At 46.6% G+C, this 15601-nt stretch overlaps 1 protein-coding gene across 8 annotated transcripts; it reads right to left on the reverse strand.

Annotated features, from left to right (window-relative positions):
• Positions 1 to 202: 202 nt before the first annotated feature.
• LOC121673377 (ribosomal oxygenase 2-like) lies at positions 203 to 15048 on the reverse strand. 8 transcript variants are annotated; one of them, XM_042046639.1, is made up of 11 exons: positions 12593 to 12847; positions 9393 to 9828; positions 7398 to 7517; positions 6694 to 6822; positions 5783 to 5886; positions 3869 to 3971; positions 3311 to 3476; positions 2836 to 2924; positions 1573 to 1683; positions 409 to 584; positions 203 to 363 (listed from the first exon to the last, which is right to left on the reverse strand). In XM_042046639.1, the coding sequence occupies exons 1-10, from the start codon at positions 12634 to 12636 to the stop codon at positions 423 to 425; spliced, it is 1464 nt and encodes a 487-aa protein (XP_041902573.1). In that variant the 5' UTR covers positions 12637 to 12847; the 3' UTR covers positions 203 to 363; positions 409 to 422. The 8 variants fall into 8 exon arrangements, with proteins under 8 accessions (XP_041902573.1, XP_041902578.1, XP_041902576.1 ...); XM_042046644.1 differs by lacking the exon at positions 12593 to 12847 and adding an exon at positions 15027 to 15048 and having other exon boundaries at positions 360 to 584; XM_042046642.1 differs by lacking the exon at positions 12593 to 12847 and adding an exon at positions 13172 to 13256 and having other exon boundaries at positions 360 to 584.
• Between the last annotated feature and the right edge of the window lie 553 nt (positions 15049 to 15601).

Below are 15601 nucleotides of genomic sequence, written 5' to 3' on the forward strand. Positions count from 1 at the left end.
AAGAAGCTTTTGTTCTGTCAGGGCAATCAAACAGAACAAACAGATTTTCCTGCTGATGAACTTTACAAATGAAAAAACAAGTTAATGTTTTATGCCCAAGGTTCTGGAGCCTGTTCCATGCATAACTTTAGATGTCCTACACACCCCAGCAGCTCTCCAGAGGGAAAGGGACACCACAGCACTGGTGTTACTTAGGTTTGACTTCATCCAGCCACAGACCTGGAGCTGTGGCTCACTTACCTGTTTTTCCCCATGCCCAGTTTCCCAAAAGTGTGGAAAGACAGGTACCATTTGGCACCAGAAAGCAGTGAAGTACAGATATTGCAATGCTTTGTCAGCACTACAAACCAGAGGCTGGATGGACTAAAAAAAACTAATTTAATAAGCCTTGCTCTCTTAATAGCCAGAAACTCACAGAAGCATCAAAGAACTTCAATCAGACATTCAGTCCATAGTGACAAGGCAAGGTTTTCTTTCTCTTCATCTGAGGTAAGGTTAAGCTCTTTAACATTAACAGTGCTGCTGCTCCAGATCTGCTTCAGTGCATCCAAGTGTGACAAAGGGAACCGCAGCCCATGCGTCTGCTGGGGAAAAAGTGACAGGAACCAACCCTTCAGCAAAGTGCAGTGACTTTATTACACAACAGTGTGTGAGGCTGTGGGGAGGGAGCAGCAGGAATGTGCTCCCTTCCCACAGCACTCTGCTGTTCCAGAGAGCAGCCTCCAAAAGACAGAGTTTTATCCAGCCCTATTTTACTGAGAAGTTACTCTTCTATGCTCTAGCACACTGTATGAGGTAGGGATGTTTATGGCATGCTGCTTCCTCCTGTGGCTTCCATATGGAAGAAAAAAATAATTTTAAATTTACATTCTTGCCTAATCCTACCCATTATTTTAACAAGGTCGCAGAAGTTTATTTCTAGCTGGCACAGAAGCACAGAGGACCTTCATTCCCAGGAAGGGCAGGAAGGACGATCCTGGGATGTGTTTGTGCTGCTGAGGTGCCAGTGTAAAACCTCAGCTCCAGAGGAGCAGTGAGATTTACTTTAAACAGAAAATAAAAGCCTTGCAGCAATGGCCAAGCCAGGGCCAGGCTCTGCTCTGTTCTGCCTCTTTGGTGGAGTTGTGCAGATCTGAATTACATTTCAGTAGAAGAGTGAGGTCTTTACACCCAGTGCTGACCCACCCCAGCCTGAAGTGAGCAGCCCTGCACACACTGTTCCAGTGGATACAGAATCTAACACAGGCTGAACGTGGCAGAAATGAGATGCAGTGATCACCATGGAACATGTGCTACATCTCCAGCAGCCTCAGACAGGACCTGCTGAAGGACACACAGGTAAGAGATGATTTTAGTTGCTCCAGGAGCTTTGCTAACTGGGACATGGGGCATGTACAAGACATCCCGTTAACATCTCAAATTGTTAATTAAGTATGAGATCACATTACTTAGTTCTGCTGTTCAGTGCCTGTATTGCTGCCTCGGTTCATCCAGGTACTTTAGGAATGAAAAGCTCTGGGTGCTGAAAACCACAGTGGGAAACCCTTTTGGGGTGTGTTTGCAGGAACAAACCTGTGCCAGGCCGTCCTCACTGGCAGTGTCATCCTCGGTCCCCATCATGTGAGTTTCTCTCCTGTTCTTTAAGGAATGATACACATAAACCATCTCCCTGCGAATTTCATCCTGAAAGACAGTAGGAAGAAAATGGTTACAGGTGATCCACACCCTCACACACTCATCTCAGTCCAGTGCCAGCTCCTTAATTCCAGAGCCCACTGTTACAGCAAGGAAAGCAAGTCACCTTCTCAACTGAATGACCCCACAACCACCTCCCAGCAAAAAGGGACTCTCCAAAACACTGCTGAAAATTTATTTACAACCTTCTGCCTTAAAACTGCCCCTGCTCGAGTCATAGGACTGATGCTGTGTAGAATATAGGCCATTGAGGGCAGTTCTCCTAAAAAGTCTTAATGAACAGGTGTGCATCAATAAATCTCCAGTCTGAGACAGATCAGTCTCTTAAAAATCACATGCCCATTATTAAACTTAGGTCAAAGCTGTGCAAATTGGTTGCAAAAATAACTGGAAGTTTCCAAACCCTGCACAGTCTCACAGCAATATGGACACAAATAACATGGAGAAAAATCAGAAAGTTCTGGTGTGTTTTTCTTGGAGGGAAACATTCCACTCATGAAAAAAGAAAAAAAAACAAACCCAAAACTGTACAAGGTAATCCATCCTGGGTGTATGTCCCCCCCTCTTTTTTTTTTTTTAATTAAGATAACAAAAAGCACTTCTACACTTTCATACTAATAAACCTTCACAGATAAGCAGCAGCATAAACACAGAATGATACAAGATGCCAGCATCTATGCTGTGGAACAACTTAGAGCATCTATGCTGTGGAACAACTCAGCAGTGACACTGTCACCCAGTTAGATACAGAGAGAACTCAGCAGTGAAGACTAAATGCAACCAAGAGAATTCCCTCTCTTCAGGAGCCCTAATTTTATAACTTCTTCCTGTTCTTAAACACAATTTTTAAAAATTCTGTTAGCCAGAGGCCATTTTAACTGCGGTAATGATCTAGCCCATGTAAGCTCAGATAAAAGCCATGCAGAATCACAGACTGAACGTAATTCTGTACCTCCCTCCAGAAGGCTGGAATGTGCAGTTTCACTGCTCAGCAAACAGCCCCAGAATCTCCTAACAGCAATAATGGGATGCAGGATCCAACCAAGCAGAACTGCACAACCCTTTTAGTACAACAGAGCAACAATTGACATGCCTCCCACTCCCCACCCCAGGCATACAAGGGGGGCTTCTTATACTTACAGCATTCTCCTGATCTGGTTCCACAGTGATGATAGCATGGTCTCTAAACTGCAGTTTGATTTTGCTATCTATTTTTGGCAATTTCCCACCTAAGAAAAATAAATCCTCCCTTAGAAAGGAAGAAAACCAGACATGGTACAAATTGAGCCCCCTCTGTGCACTACCCATTCTCTTGTAGCCAGAATTTTTTGTTAACTTGTGTTTCCACACCCACACATTCTCAAACTTGTGGTGGAGGGAGAAAGGAGAAAGGTTTTTTTAATTCTAGGATAACCTTTATTTCACTTTATTATCTCTCCCACCCAGATACTGGGAATTAAACAACAGAGGTGTGCAAACACACACAGGGAGAGCCAGGCCACACAAAGCTGGGCCTAGACTGTGATCTTGGCCTGCCATGAAATGCTACAAGTTTTAAGAGGCAGACTTGGCCACTACCATCACATCAGCCACTGTTAGGAAGCTCAAACTCTACCTGGAGTCAAAGGATCAGAGTCGCATCCCAAGCACGGAGGCAACCGGTGCATAATGAAATCCTTCTTCATGTCGGATGATCTCAGTTCCCCGGAGCTCTCCAGATGGTCTGCAAGCCTTCTCAAAAGGCTGCTCAGCTTTTTGGTGGAGTCAGCTGTGTTCACCTGCTGAACAGCCAGACAGAAGTCAAGTTGAACAGACCAGGCCTAATGCAGTGCAGCAAAGCAGTGAAAATCTGGACCCTCCTCTTTTATCTTTGCTTAGTCCCAAACCAAGCTTTCTTTTACACATTCCCCACGAGCTGTTCACAAATCAAAGCTGGAGCTCACTCTCCCTTGCTCTGGGGGCTAAAGGACTTGCAAGTGCAGTTAAGAGACCCTTGTTCCTCCTGCACACTGACAAGCTGAGCAGCAGCATGACAGCACCAGCATAAGAAGGTCCCACAACAATTCACAGCTTTGCTAACTTTTAAAGATTCAAAAGCTTGGCCCAACAGGAACTTTGTCTGTCTGACAGAGCACGTGGATGCACCATTATTCCCTGAGTCCCACCTACTAACCATGAGCAGTTGCCTTGGAATGCTCATCCGCAGCACCACATCCTCTTTTGCTGTATCAAACACAAGGCCAGGAATTGCATCCAGTAAGAAATCTCCCCAAGAGCTGGAGGATAGGAAGGAAGAAAAAAAAAAAGTTACTGAAATAAAACACACAAAGTTTTTTCCCTAACTAAAGTAGTGTTAAGATGTAAAACAATTAGTATTTATTATAGGCTCTTTTTTATCATCTCTACTCAAATGTTTCACTGTCTGCTACCCAGTGGGAAGGAAGAACACTGGCCAATAAAAGGAATTGGACATCTACTTCTTACTGCTTCTCTTGCCCCCAGCTCCCATCTGCCAGCAAGTGTCTTCAGCTACTCACTGCTTTTCCAAACTGCCCTCCACATCCCACATGTGCACACTGCTCTGCCTGCTGGGATCTGCCCCAGCCTACAGAGATGTCCCTTCTGTCTTGATGCCTAGAAATACCTGGCAGTGCCACCTCCACCAGTACTTCCTTCACAGCTATTTTCAAATTCTCTTCAATTTTCCAAGGAAATGTTTCCACATATTACTTCCATCTACAGGCCAAATCAAAACACCAGGACTGCTGCTTATTTTACCTACACTTGCTGACAGCAGGGGCAGAGGAAGGCTCTTACACTTCATTGCCAATAACCTTAACGGATGATGATTCCACTTTTTAACCTTGGAAGAAGAGCAGTCTTGAAGCTTGTCCTGCTCCTGTCCTCACCCATGACAGACATCCCCAGGGAATGTGCTCCTGACAAGTCACGCACTGGACTGGCCTTGGCCTGATGCAGCCATGGAGAAACTGCACTGACTCCACACAAGGCTGTAGATCTCCAGCAAACCCATTGTAAGAAGCTGAATCCTTGGCTTGCCAGCAGGGCTTGACCAATGAATCCATGCAGATCCAGCTGGACAAACCCTGCTGTGCACACTGGCCACAGGAAGAGTTACCAGCAGCACCGACCTGACACCCTGGGCTTCCACAGTGGCACAGCTGGTGGTTAGAGATTCATCTCACAATGATCTAAAATATGCCCAAACTTGTTTGGCCCTGTTTGGCAGATAACAGGAATCCTTCCCAATCCAAGAAATCCCAAACTCAGGCTAGTAACTCCAAGCCTGAGAAGCTGATTAGGTGGCAGTAGCAGGATTTCCCTGTGTGATAACAATGTTTCAATGGGGGGGACAAGGACCTGACCTGTGTCAAAAGAAATCTGACTCTGCATGGGGTAGGAGATGAAAAACACAGATTAGCAGAAAATATTTGCGCAGAAGAATCTGTCAGAAGAGGTGTGGATGACCATCAAATACAGGAGAAAACCCGAGGAAAGGAATAACCCATGGCTCTTTATCTGGATTATGAAATGAACAGCAACTTCAGCCACTGGTGAGGGTTTTTTTCAAACACAACAGTGAGTTTGCAGTTGTAACATTATCTTCCACATTAAAGCCTCCAGCTGGTAAATAATAAAAAAGGCAATTAAAAAGCAATCAAGCTTGCTGCATGAAGACCTGGCAAAGAGGCTGCTTCAAACAATGGTCTCGCTCCCCTCCTTCCCTCAAACCCCAAAACTTCAATTACTGCTACCTCAACACGTAGATTCTGTCCCTAACAGCAAGGCACCTGTGTAACAGTGGGGTATCTACATATATTCCATGTCACCATGTTTCTGGAGGGAAGGTGACATGCCCTACCCCTGCAATACCCACAGCAAAACAGACCCCACAAGGACTAAATAGGATGAACACACAAAAGACTCAAGTAGAGCTCATTACAAGGTTATTTTTTTTAAGAAACAGGACATCATTTCCTTGAAACACCAGCTTCAAGTCTCTACTATTCACACACATCATCTGGCGGAGGAAAGCAATGCAAAACAAGAAGTAAAGAGGAATTACTGGTTTTGGTAGGTGCTGATGGTCACATGTGTTGAATGGGAGATCCCATGAGGAGTGTCAGCCTGGTGAATTGTCCCTCTTGGGAAGTACAGTAAGTCACCCGGCTGCAGGAAAATGAAAGAGAATTGATACATTTAGGCCACTTGGTCAAACCTTACTGCCATCCAAACAGAGAAAGTACTCTCTGAGCAGACAGACTGACAACACATGTTCTTTAAAATCACAAAATCGAGCAATTCTCCAATGTACACTTCAGTAACATAAAGCACTCTAAGCCAGAAGTCCAACACCTCCAACTTTCCAACCTCCTGTCAATATTTGCTCTGCACCTGTCTGCAAACACAGGTTTTTAACGTGCTAGAACATGAGCTGAGATGCAGGAAGGGGACAAAGAAGCAGCTGAGATGAACCTGCTGCCATTTCTGTGGGCTGGGAGAGGAGCAGTGCCATGGGATTTTGGTCAGATCACATCAAAAGAAAAAGGCCAGTGTTCCACAGGAGAAGTCAAAGAGGCTATAAAAATCCTAACCTGTTACAAAAATGCTGTCTGAAATTTTTAGTTAAAACACTTTAAAAACCAAGTAGAACCTTCCTCCTCCCCTATCTTCTCACCTATGTAAATTTAATATCCACACTGAAAACAAATTTTAGATCAGGAAAGTCAAGACAAGAAAGAATTGCAAAACACATGAAATTCCCTCCACAAAGGAAAAAATCAGTTCACTTATGGCTTATCCTATAAACAGCAGCACAAAGAGAAAGTTCATAAAGCAATAGTGATGAAATCTGATTCCATTTTAATCTTATTGTCCTTAAATTTGGTCTCACAGCTACTTCCAAGAGCCTACCAAACATGACTACCTTTCTGGCTACCACAGCCCAGACCACCTGAAGCAATTAAATTATGGCACCTTTAATATGAACTCATGTGTGGGATTCCCAATCCTATCTTCTGACTCAACGTTATATTCCCGAGCCAAAGGCACCGTTGGTTTGTAGAGTCGCCAGTGCTTCTCTCCTTCCAGCTGAAGGATGAACACCTGCAAAAGACCAGAAATCCAAATTTTTGGGGGAGGGGCCTAAGGAAGCCCTGCTGCCCCTCACAGATCCAACTCACCAGGTGTTTTAAATTATCTTCTAACTTGCCAAGTCTGTGGAAGCAAGCCAGAAACCAGGGACAGAAATAGTGGTACAGGTTGTTTTTCTGATAAACACAGGTTTTCCCCATCCCTGCTCTCAGCTATTCCCAGCATGGCAAATACGATTCCATTCACATTACTTTTTAGATACCTAAATACAGAAATTTACCTTTTTGAACTAAATTTTTGCGTTGCATTTAGAGACAACAGAAAGAAGAGCCGTGAAGTGTGATCCGTTTTATCCCGAATTTGGAAATCCCTGTTTCTCTCCAGTCACTTAAACTTAGCCATTACTATCAGTACACTTTCAGCAAAACTATGTAAGTAAACACTTGCAAATATTTACCCTAAGTTTTCAGTGGAAAAACAGAAGTCTTTCTAGAATGTTTGTTTGGGGAAGAGGCGGAAGCACACATAGAGGCATCCAGTGTCAGGAGCCCACAAAGGGTTCCACAGACAAGGTGGTAGTGTCCTACCTCAACATCATCGTAGTGAGGGGGAAGGCCCTGAGACCCCTGGGGAGTGATGTAAACATTGGAGCCCACCAGAGATCCAAAGTAGCACTCCAGCTTCTCCTGAATCTTCCACAGTTCATCCTATACCCAAAAAAAAAAAAAAAAGATGCTGTTACTGCTGAAGAGCTCAGCCAAGCCTGGCTGCCACCAGCCCATTGCTGGGGAAGAATGGTGACATCCCCATGGGAACACCAAGCCTGGGAAGCAGTTTCTCCTGAAGGCAAGCACTGCAGAAGCAAAGGAGATCTGCCATGAAAGTAATGGGTAAAGCAAAAAGTCTCGTGCCTCAACAGAGCACTGATGTTTGCTCTCTTCCCTGTACCACCTCCAGGCTGCAAAACCAGGCAAAAATGAGGCTAAACAGAGGAGAATAAACTACCCATCATCCCACAAACAGCAAAACACCCTAAGAAAATAAACACATGCAGGACTCACATCAAAGAGAGACTAACACAAAGGCTAGACACCTCTTACAAGTGACTCCAAGTGTTGGGAATATTCAAGCACTGTCACAGTGACCGCTGCTGTCCACTGCCCAGGCTGGCTCCAGCGGTGTGCAGCAGGAGCGGGGAGCAGCCCGAGGCACGGAGCTTTAGAGCTGCTCCTCTGAAGCCTCTGCTCTACCCAGGGGAGCACAGGCTCCAGGCACTGGGGCAGCCAGCAGCCCTTGGTGAAGGGACAGATAAAAAGTAGCAGGGAGCCTTGCCACGGGAGGTAATCCAAGTTCTTTGGAGGGGATCCACAGCAAACAAGCAACAGCTGCAGTGCTGCTACACCTTATAAAGGGGGGTGGAACAGGGGGAGTAACCCAACTGGGACCAACAGGCAGATCCGGAGGGAGGGAGGCTGGAGGGAAGCACTCACATCTGCTCCAATGGCCTTGGTGGGTGGAGGGAGAGGGGCCACATGCCCCAATGGGGCCTCGAGGTTTAGGGGATTTCCAAGGGGGGAGGTACCCGAGGGGGCAGGGTCTCGAGGGACTGACGGGGACCATAGAAGGGTAGTTAGGGAGGGCTCGGGTGACAGACACAGAACAATCCAGAACTCCAGGAGGGGTTTGGGTGATTGATAGGGAAGGTGCCAGAACAAAGGGAGTGGATAACCATATTGGGAGCACTGGGGGAGCGGCTTGGATCTGGGGCAGACCAACTGGGAGTAGGAGTGGGGAAGGTAGGGAAGAACCATTGGAGTACAAAGAACATAGAAAAATACAATAAAAACATCGCATCACCACAAAGCACAGACTTTACTTATCCACACCCAACATGTGACAGGGAAACACCAGGAGATGCCAAGAACTGGGATCAGTCAGTCTCACTCCACATGGGACCCAGCTGTGTATTTGGGTCCTTATTTGGATCCACCTCTCAATTACACTGTGTTGACACCTTGGGACCAAAAAGGACTGCCTAAATCCAAGTACCTACAAGCATCCAAATCCTTTACAACTGAGCAGCACCACTGTCTCCTTCCCATAGACAAAGACTGAGGACACTCAGCTAAAACGGGGCTGTCATTTCCATGGTGCAATTCAATGCTAATCCACTGGCAAGAATGGTGGAGTGTCCTGGAAATACTTCACTTGGTTTCACACCTCACCCCTGATTAAAGGGAAGAGGTACAAAAGCCCCTGTTTGCACAAGGAAATGTGGGGCAGAAGAGATAATTTAAGCCCAGATGCCTGATCATCAATTATACACATTTAAAAAGAATACTTAATATTACAGAAAAATATTATAGCATAAATTAGATTTTGTTCTTACTGTAGAGCACTGAAACATGATGGGCAGTGCTGAAGTCTAAACTGTATTTTCATACAGTTCATGTACAGATTTCAGCAGGTCATCAATGCCAACTACCTCCCCTGGGGGCAGATATGAAGCCATGTCTAGTGCCACTCAGCAAAAGCCACACCACATTATAAAGCAAGCATTAATTACAACGAAACAATCCCACCTTAAATCTCTGAGGCTGATGAAACTGTATTGTTGCCTTTTTCTGGTCAAAATCCTTCTTCAGCTGCATGTAATTCACTCTACCTTCTTTATTTAAAACCTTCTTTTTCCCGTTCACACACCTGCAGACATTTACATCTCGCCCATAGTACAGGCCCTGGCTGCACAGCTCCATCAGGTCTGACAGCTGGAACAGGCACTGGTAGTAAGCAGCCACCAGGGCATCATTCCTCTGAATGAGCAGTGGCTTTTGCTCCCAGTACTCCCTGAAAAACACCTCTTCTTCCATGGGAGAGATCAGGCTCCTGAAGAGGCTGTCTGGGCTCTCAAAACGCAGGACTGATGGAGAACCAGCTGTGTCCAACTTGGGCCGTTTACACTGTGCCTGTGTTCCCTTCACCATGTCAGCATGCTTCCCTCCTTTCCTGGGCATCTTCCTGTCCAAGAGGAGAGAGACCCAGAACAGTCAGCCAGCAACACAACCTCAAGAGCCCACAGGATCAGAGCAGCAACTCTTGCCTTATCCAGTGGGATATCAGAGTATACTGGGAACAGCAGTGGGTTCAGGGGCTCACAACTTGCTCCAAGCAGGCCTCCAATCCTCTCTCAAACCTAGCAAACTGCAAAGGGCTCTGCTGGGAGCCCTTGTGTGGGAAATGGAGCTGCAGGGAGCTCTCTCACAGAGAGCCTGCAGGTGCTGACAGAATACACAAATGACACTGAAATGGATACATGTTACGATTTGCAGCCTTGGCGAAGACTGCCTGACTTAGAGCAATAAGCTTTTGCAAAATTAAAGCAAATGCAGTTTTGTAGTTTTGAAATAAATATGCCTTATAAGAGTAGAAATGTAGTAAAAATATACTTTATACAAGAAATAATAGTGATAAATAAAAGGGTAAAGAGTTTTGAGTTTAATAAGTTTTATAGTAAAGTTTCCTAGAAAGTTAAGCTGTATTAGTATAAGCTTGTGCAATAGGCTATAATAGCAATACGTTTATTGGATAAGAAAGTCCTCATTGCGGCAAAATTATACAGCGTTGATTGGTACAAATGTGTAGCAAGCTTTGTGGCATTTGCTTATTGGCTAAAAAAGTTATAAAAAGCCTTGTAGACACATAGTGAGGTGGGCTGCTGCTTCTCCAGCAAGCTGTTGCTGCCTCACTGAATTGCTGCTACCTGGCATCTGTACCTGCTGCAGCTGCCAGGCCTACCGCTTCTGCTATGGTTACTGTGACTACTGCCTTTGAGATTAGAGATGCTGCTCGTAATGACTCTTCTGTCTCACCCTTCAATAAACATGAGACTGATTCAGCAATAAATCATCTCAGTGACATCTCGTGCATACTTTAATCTCAGGACAATCCTGGAAATCCTGACACCCTTGCTCGCAGGAGCTCAAACCCCACAGCTGAGTTTATACTAAAGAACAGCGATGAAGCCAACAGATCATTACCAACGCAGGAACCCACCCACACAAAGAACCTGTGGTCAAGTGGTCATCTGTAGCAGAGCTGCAAAGTATTTTTTAAAAAAATCAATTCAGCTCTAAGAGATTTAGTGGCAACATGCAGAGAGAGGTGGAGACAGAATCAGAAATTTGTATTCTTATTACACTTCCTTCAACAGTACCAGTTTACAAAAGAGGGAACATTGTTAGGCCTTTCTGCTGATGCTATGTAATTACTGATCTACAAGCTTAAAACTTGTAAAATTTACCAGTTTAAAAACTAAAATGCCAAGATTCTGCTTTGATTTCTGCCAAGCTGTCAAAATTTGTGATTTATGCAGAATAAAAATAATTCTTTCACACAAGTACAGACATTTAATTTTAAAGCTGAAAGTCATTTACTTTGTTTTTCCAAGTACACAGTATGTTGAGTACAATTATGCAAGAATAAAGAAGTTAATTCACAATTGGTTTAGCTGCCTAGTTCTCAGGAAAGTTAAGGCACCAATCGAGTTAACAGTAGGTCTAAACCACGTGCAGACAGACTTGCCTCGAGTCTGCTCCAGCATTTCCTCCCCCAGAGCAGCCCAGAGCAGCAGTAGAAGCCTGCGTGAGGAGCTGAGCTAAGCACCCTGAGGATGAGCCAGCACCAAGCCCTGGAGCAGCACAGCCCAGCAGCCAGGTCTGGGCTGGCCACCTCAACCTGACTCTGGGCACGTCTGAGCGAGTTTGAGAAGCCAACCCATGAGGAGTCAGAACATGCTGATGCTTTCACTACTGAGTAAAAATGGCAGCTTTACTCCCAAAAGCAAATGCTATCAATGTACTGAGATGCTTTTACTTGCACAGATCCCTTATCATGAAACTTAAAACTCCAGTTCTGGTAATTCCAAGCAGCATTAAGTTCTCCCTTGCAGCGGGACACCCTGCTGATCCCCCAGCTCCTGGGCAATGCTTCATCAGCAGTTCCTGGAGCAGCCTTCCCTCAGTAGTAACCTGTGGTCACCTCAGTCCTGCAGGAGGGAATTCACATCACCACCTGCCTGGCAGGATGGACATTCCCAGCAGCAGGAAGCCACTGTTCTACATGAGGCAAGGGAATGCTTAAAAAAATTAAAGACTGAAAATTAGTCCCCGGTTGACAGCAAGATCTGAAGATGCTGCTGGCACTAGGATCAAAAACTGACATTCCCCAAATGTCAGGGACACAAATGCAACCAACCCTGAATTGCTGGTTTTGAATTCCAGACCTAAAGCCATCATTCAACCTCTCAGCTTGCTCACATTGATCTAATGAAGTTAAATTCAGGTATGTACTGTTCACAGAACTCTGCTTCATTTACACCATGTGCTTTTCTGTAGTGCTTTGTTAGTTATTACAACTGCAAACCCACAGAATGGTTTGGGTTGGAAGAGACCACCTGGCACAATTCCCCTGCCATGGGCAGGGACATCTCCACTCGATCTGTTTGGTCAAAGCCTTATTCAACCTGGCCTTGAACACTTCCAGGGATGCAGCAGCCATAACTTCCCTGGGCAAGCTGTACCAGGGCCTCACTACCCTCACCCAAAAAAACCCTCCCTTACACCTAATCTAAACCTACTCTCTTGCAATGTAAAACCATTCCCCCTTGTCCCGTTGCTACAGGCCCTGGTGCAAAGTCTTTTATCTGTCTTTTCTAACAGCATTTAAGTACTGAAAGGCTGCAAAAAGATCCCTGGAGAGCCTTCTCTCCTCCAGGCTGACCCACCTCAGCCCGTCTTCATAGCAGAGGTGCCCCAGCTCCCTGATCATCTTGGTGGCATCCTCTGGACTCGCTCTGACAGGTCCCTGTCCTTCCCGTGCTGGGACCCCAGGGCTGGATGCAGCTCTCCAGGTGGGGTCTCAGGAAAGCGGAGCAGAGGGGCAGAATGCCCTCCCTCGCTCAGGACACGCTGCTTTGGGTGCAGCCCAGGACACACCATCGGCTGCCTGGGCTGCGAGCGCACATGGCCGGCTCAGGTCCCATTTCTCACCTCCCCACACCCCCAGGTCCTTCTCGGCAGGGCTGGAGGAAGAACCGAGCAGCAGAAGGGCCCCGCTCCCGCCTCACTCGGGGACAGCTGTTGTCACAGTGTCGCCAGTGTCACTCGCACACCGCGTGTTCCCGCACGGCCCGGCAGCTGCCGGGACTCGTTCCCTGGGAGGCAGCGGGAATAAAGGCGGACACGGCAGCTCTGAGGACACGCAGCGGCTCCGCAGCGCAACCCCACTGCCCTCGTCGCCGCCATCCCTCCCCTTCCTTCCCCTCCCCTTCCTTCCCCTCCCCTTCCCACAGCCCCGCACTCACCCGGCGGGCGGGAAGCAGGGAATGGCGGCGGCAGGGCCGGGAGGGGAGGGGAAGGGCGGGGCGGGATGTATCGGATCGGACCGGACCGGATCGGACCGGACCGGATCGGACCGGACCGGATCGGATCGGGTCGGATCGGACCGGATCGGATCGGATCGGATCGGATCGGATCGGATCGGGTCGGATCGGATCGGATCGGATCGGGTCGGATCGGATCGGGTCGGATCGGGTCGGATCGGATCGGGTCGGATCGGATCGGATCGGGCCCCCCGCCGCGGGATGTGCCCGGTGGAAGCGGGAGGCGGTCGCTGCCGCGCTGGGTGTCACGGGAGGAGACGCTTCCGGGCGGCCAGCAGGAAATACAGCGCTATTCCAGTGTTGTTGCTGTGTGTGTTCCAACAGGAACGCAACAGTATCTCCACCGAAGTTATTCAGAGGATTAAATTTACTTCGTACACACGACAGTGTCTGGGCTTGAGCTGCGCGATCTTTTCCTGGACCAAAATCCCGTTCCAGAGTCCCCCCGAGGCTCCCTCAGAGAAATCTTTAGAATCCTCACGGAGCACATGAACACTTCCAGAAATATTTTTAATTACCATTACTAAAGAGGCCTGCTAATGGTTTAGTTTACACTGGCTGATGACATCAGAAAAAAATGTTAGGTAGGTTTTGCTAAAGCAAAGCCTTCTTGTGTACTGGTAGTTTGAAGAATTATAAAACTTTCAAGAATGAAGTTGTCCAGACTTAAAAGTTTGCATCACCTACACTAACACCCACAGGATGTTTTCTTACTGCAAATGGGTGTAGCAGCAGATGTTAAAAATAGTGGGGCCACATCCTGCACCTCAGCTGGTCACAGAAACCATGACAAGCTGTTATTTGTGCTCCAAAAAGTACCCTCAGCATAACTGCCTGGATGCCATCGGGATGAACACTCACACAAATACGTGTTTACATAATGCCTGTGGTGCTTTAACTTGCAGTAAATGTTGTGGGATATAAAACCCACGCGTGGAACCGGCTGCTAAACCACCAGGAATGGGAATACTCGTGAATACTTTTTTAAAGATTTCCGTGCCAGTGTGCAGAGACAAATTGACTGAAAGTATTTATTACCATACCTGTTAAGAAGCTAACACACGCTTCAGAGGAGGGTCATGGGAGCTGTAGCCAGCCCTCTAGCACCCCCTAGACAAGAAATAATTAAATACTGGTTGTTTTCTTTTACTAGTTATACAAACGATACGTTTCTTTTAAGCATAATTTATCCTGATATCATCCCTATAACCGCATTAAGAAGATAAAAATTATAAGCTTTGTTCTAAAAGCATGCAGTTGAATTTCATCATCATTTACAAGAGCAGGTAGTGACAGGACAAGGGGAAATGGCTTCAAAGGGAAAGAGAGTAGGGTTAGATTGGATATTAGAAAAAAAATTCATCACCGTGGGAGCGGCAAGACACTGGAACAGGTTGGCCAGAGAACTTGTGGAGACCCTACCTCTGGAAGTGTTCAGGGTCAGGCTGGATGAGGCTCTGAGCACCCTGGGAAAATTAAAGGTATCCCTGCCCAGGGCAGGAGGGTTGAACTGGATGATCTGTAGTACCCTGGGTGGGGAGAACCCTTGGCCAATAGTTACATTCACAGCCGAAAGTAACATCAAAATCAAGCTCTGCAGCTTTCTGGCACCCGTACAGGATGTGCCTGGAAGGTAAATGCAGGCAGGAATCTCTTTTCTTCCACGCCTCCATGTGAGGACCAGTTTGCTGGGCAGCCTACACAGGGCTTGGGCATGCTGTGCTGCAGGGCTTCTGCTGCTGCAAATCCTGCAAGGAATTTAGGAAAGGAAACTTACTTGGAGTATTTTTTTCTGTTGGTGGCTGAGGCTTCACTGTTGGCTACACAACAAATACTTCTTGTAAGGCAGATTAAAAATTTTTTTGGAAAACAATGATGTTATATTAGTTCATGTGAGAAGTTTAGAAGACACATCACACATCTTGAGCAACTAGATGGGATCTTCTCAGGCAGTCTGGAACATCTGTGCAGGATGCCCCATTATGGCAGTGCAGGAACAAGGCTGTGACGGTCTATTTTTATATACAGCTACACTATACATTCGCTCAGCTTGAGGTCTGCTGTGCTGTTACTGTTGCCAAAGCCTGTGTGTCCTGTGGCTTTGCATTCCCAGCATTGTCACTCCTGGTAGGGTTCTGCTTTTCATGACAGGATTTCCTGGAAAAGTATCAAAGCTGTCTCAGCTCTGATACATTTGTTTGGCAGCGATCTGTCCCACACGCTCTGTGAGATTTCAGTCACTCAGCAGGCACCGTGTCACCACTTCTCCAGCTCTGGAACTGGGAACTTGACAAATTCAGCTCTTTGAAAAAGTAACAGACGTCACCATGCTCTGAACAAACAAGATGGGAG

The sequence above is a fragment of the Corvus kubaryi genome, unplaced genomic scaffold, assembly GCF_017639235.1.
Source record: "Corvus kubaryi isolate FWS band 111438036 unplaced genomic scaffold, C.kubaryi_AGA036_p1.0 65374, whole genome shotgun sequence".
NCBI lineage: Eukaryota > Metazoa > Chordata > Aves > Passeriformes > Corvidae > Corvus > Corvus kubaryi.

Coding starts and splice junctions, on each gene's coding strand:
- LOC121673377 (XM_042046639.1), bottom strand. CDS start 12,636: ATGATCAGGGAGCTGGGGCACCTCTGCTATGAAGACGGGCTGAG. Junction 5,887..6,693: donor CACATGAGTTCATATTAAAG/GTGCCATAATTT, acceptor ATTTTCCTGCAG/CCGGGTGACTTACTGTACTT. Junction 585..1,572: donor GTGAGGACGGCCTGGCACAG/GTTTGTTCCTGC, acceptor CTTTTTCCCCAG/CAGACGCATGGGCTGCGGTT.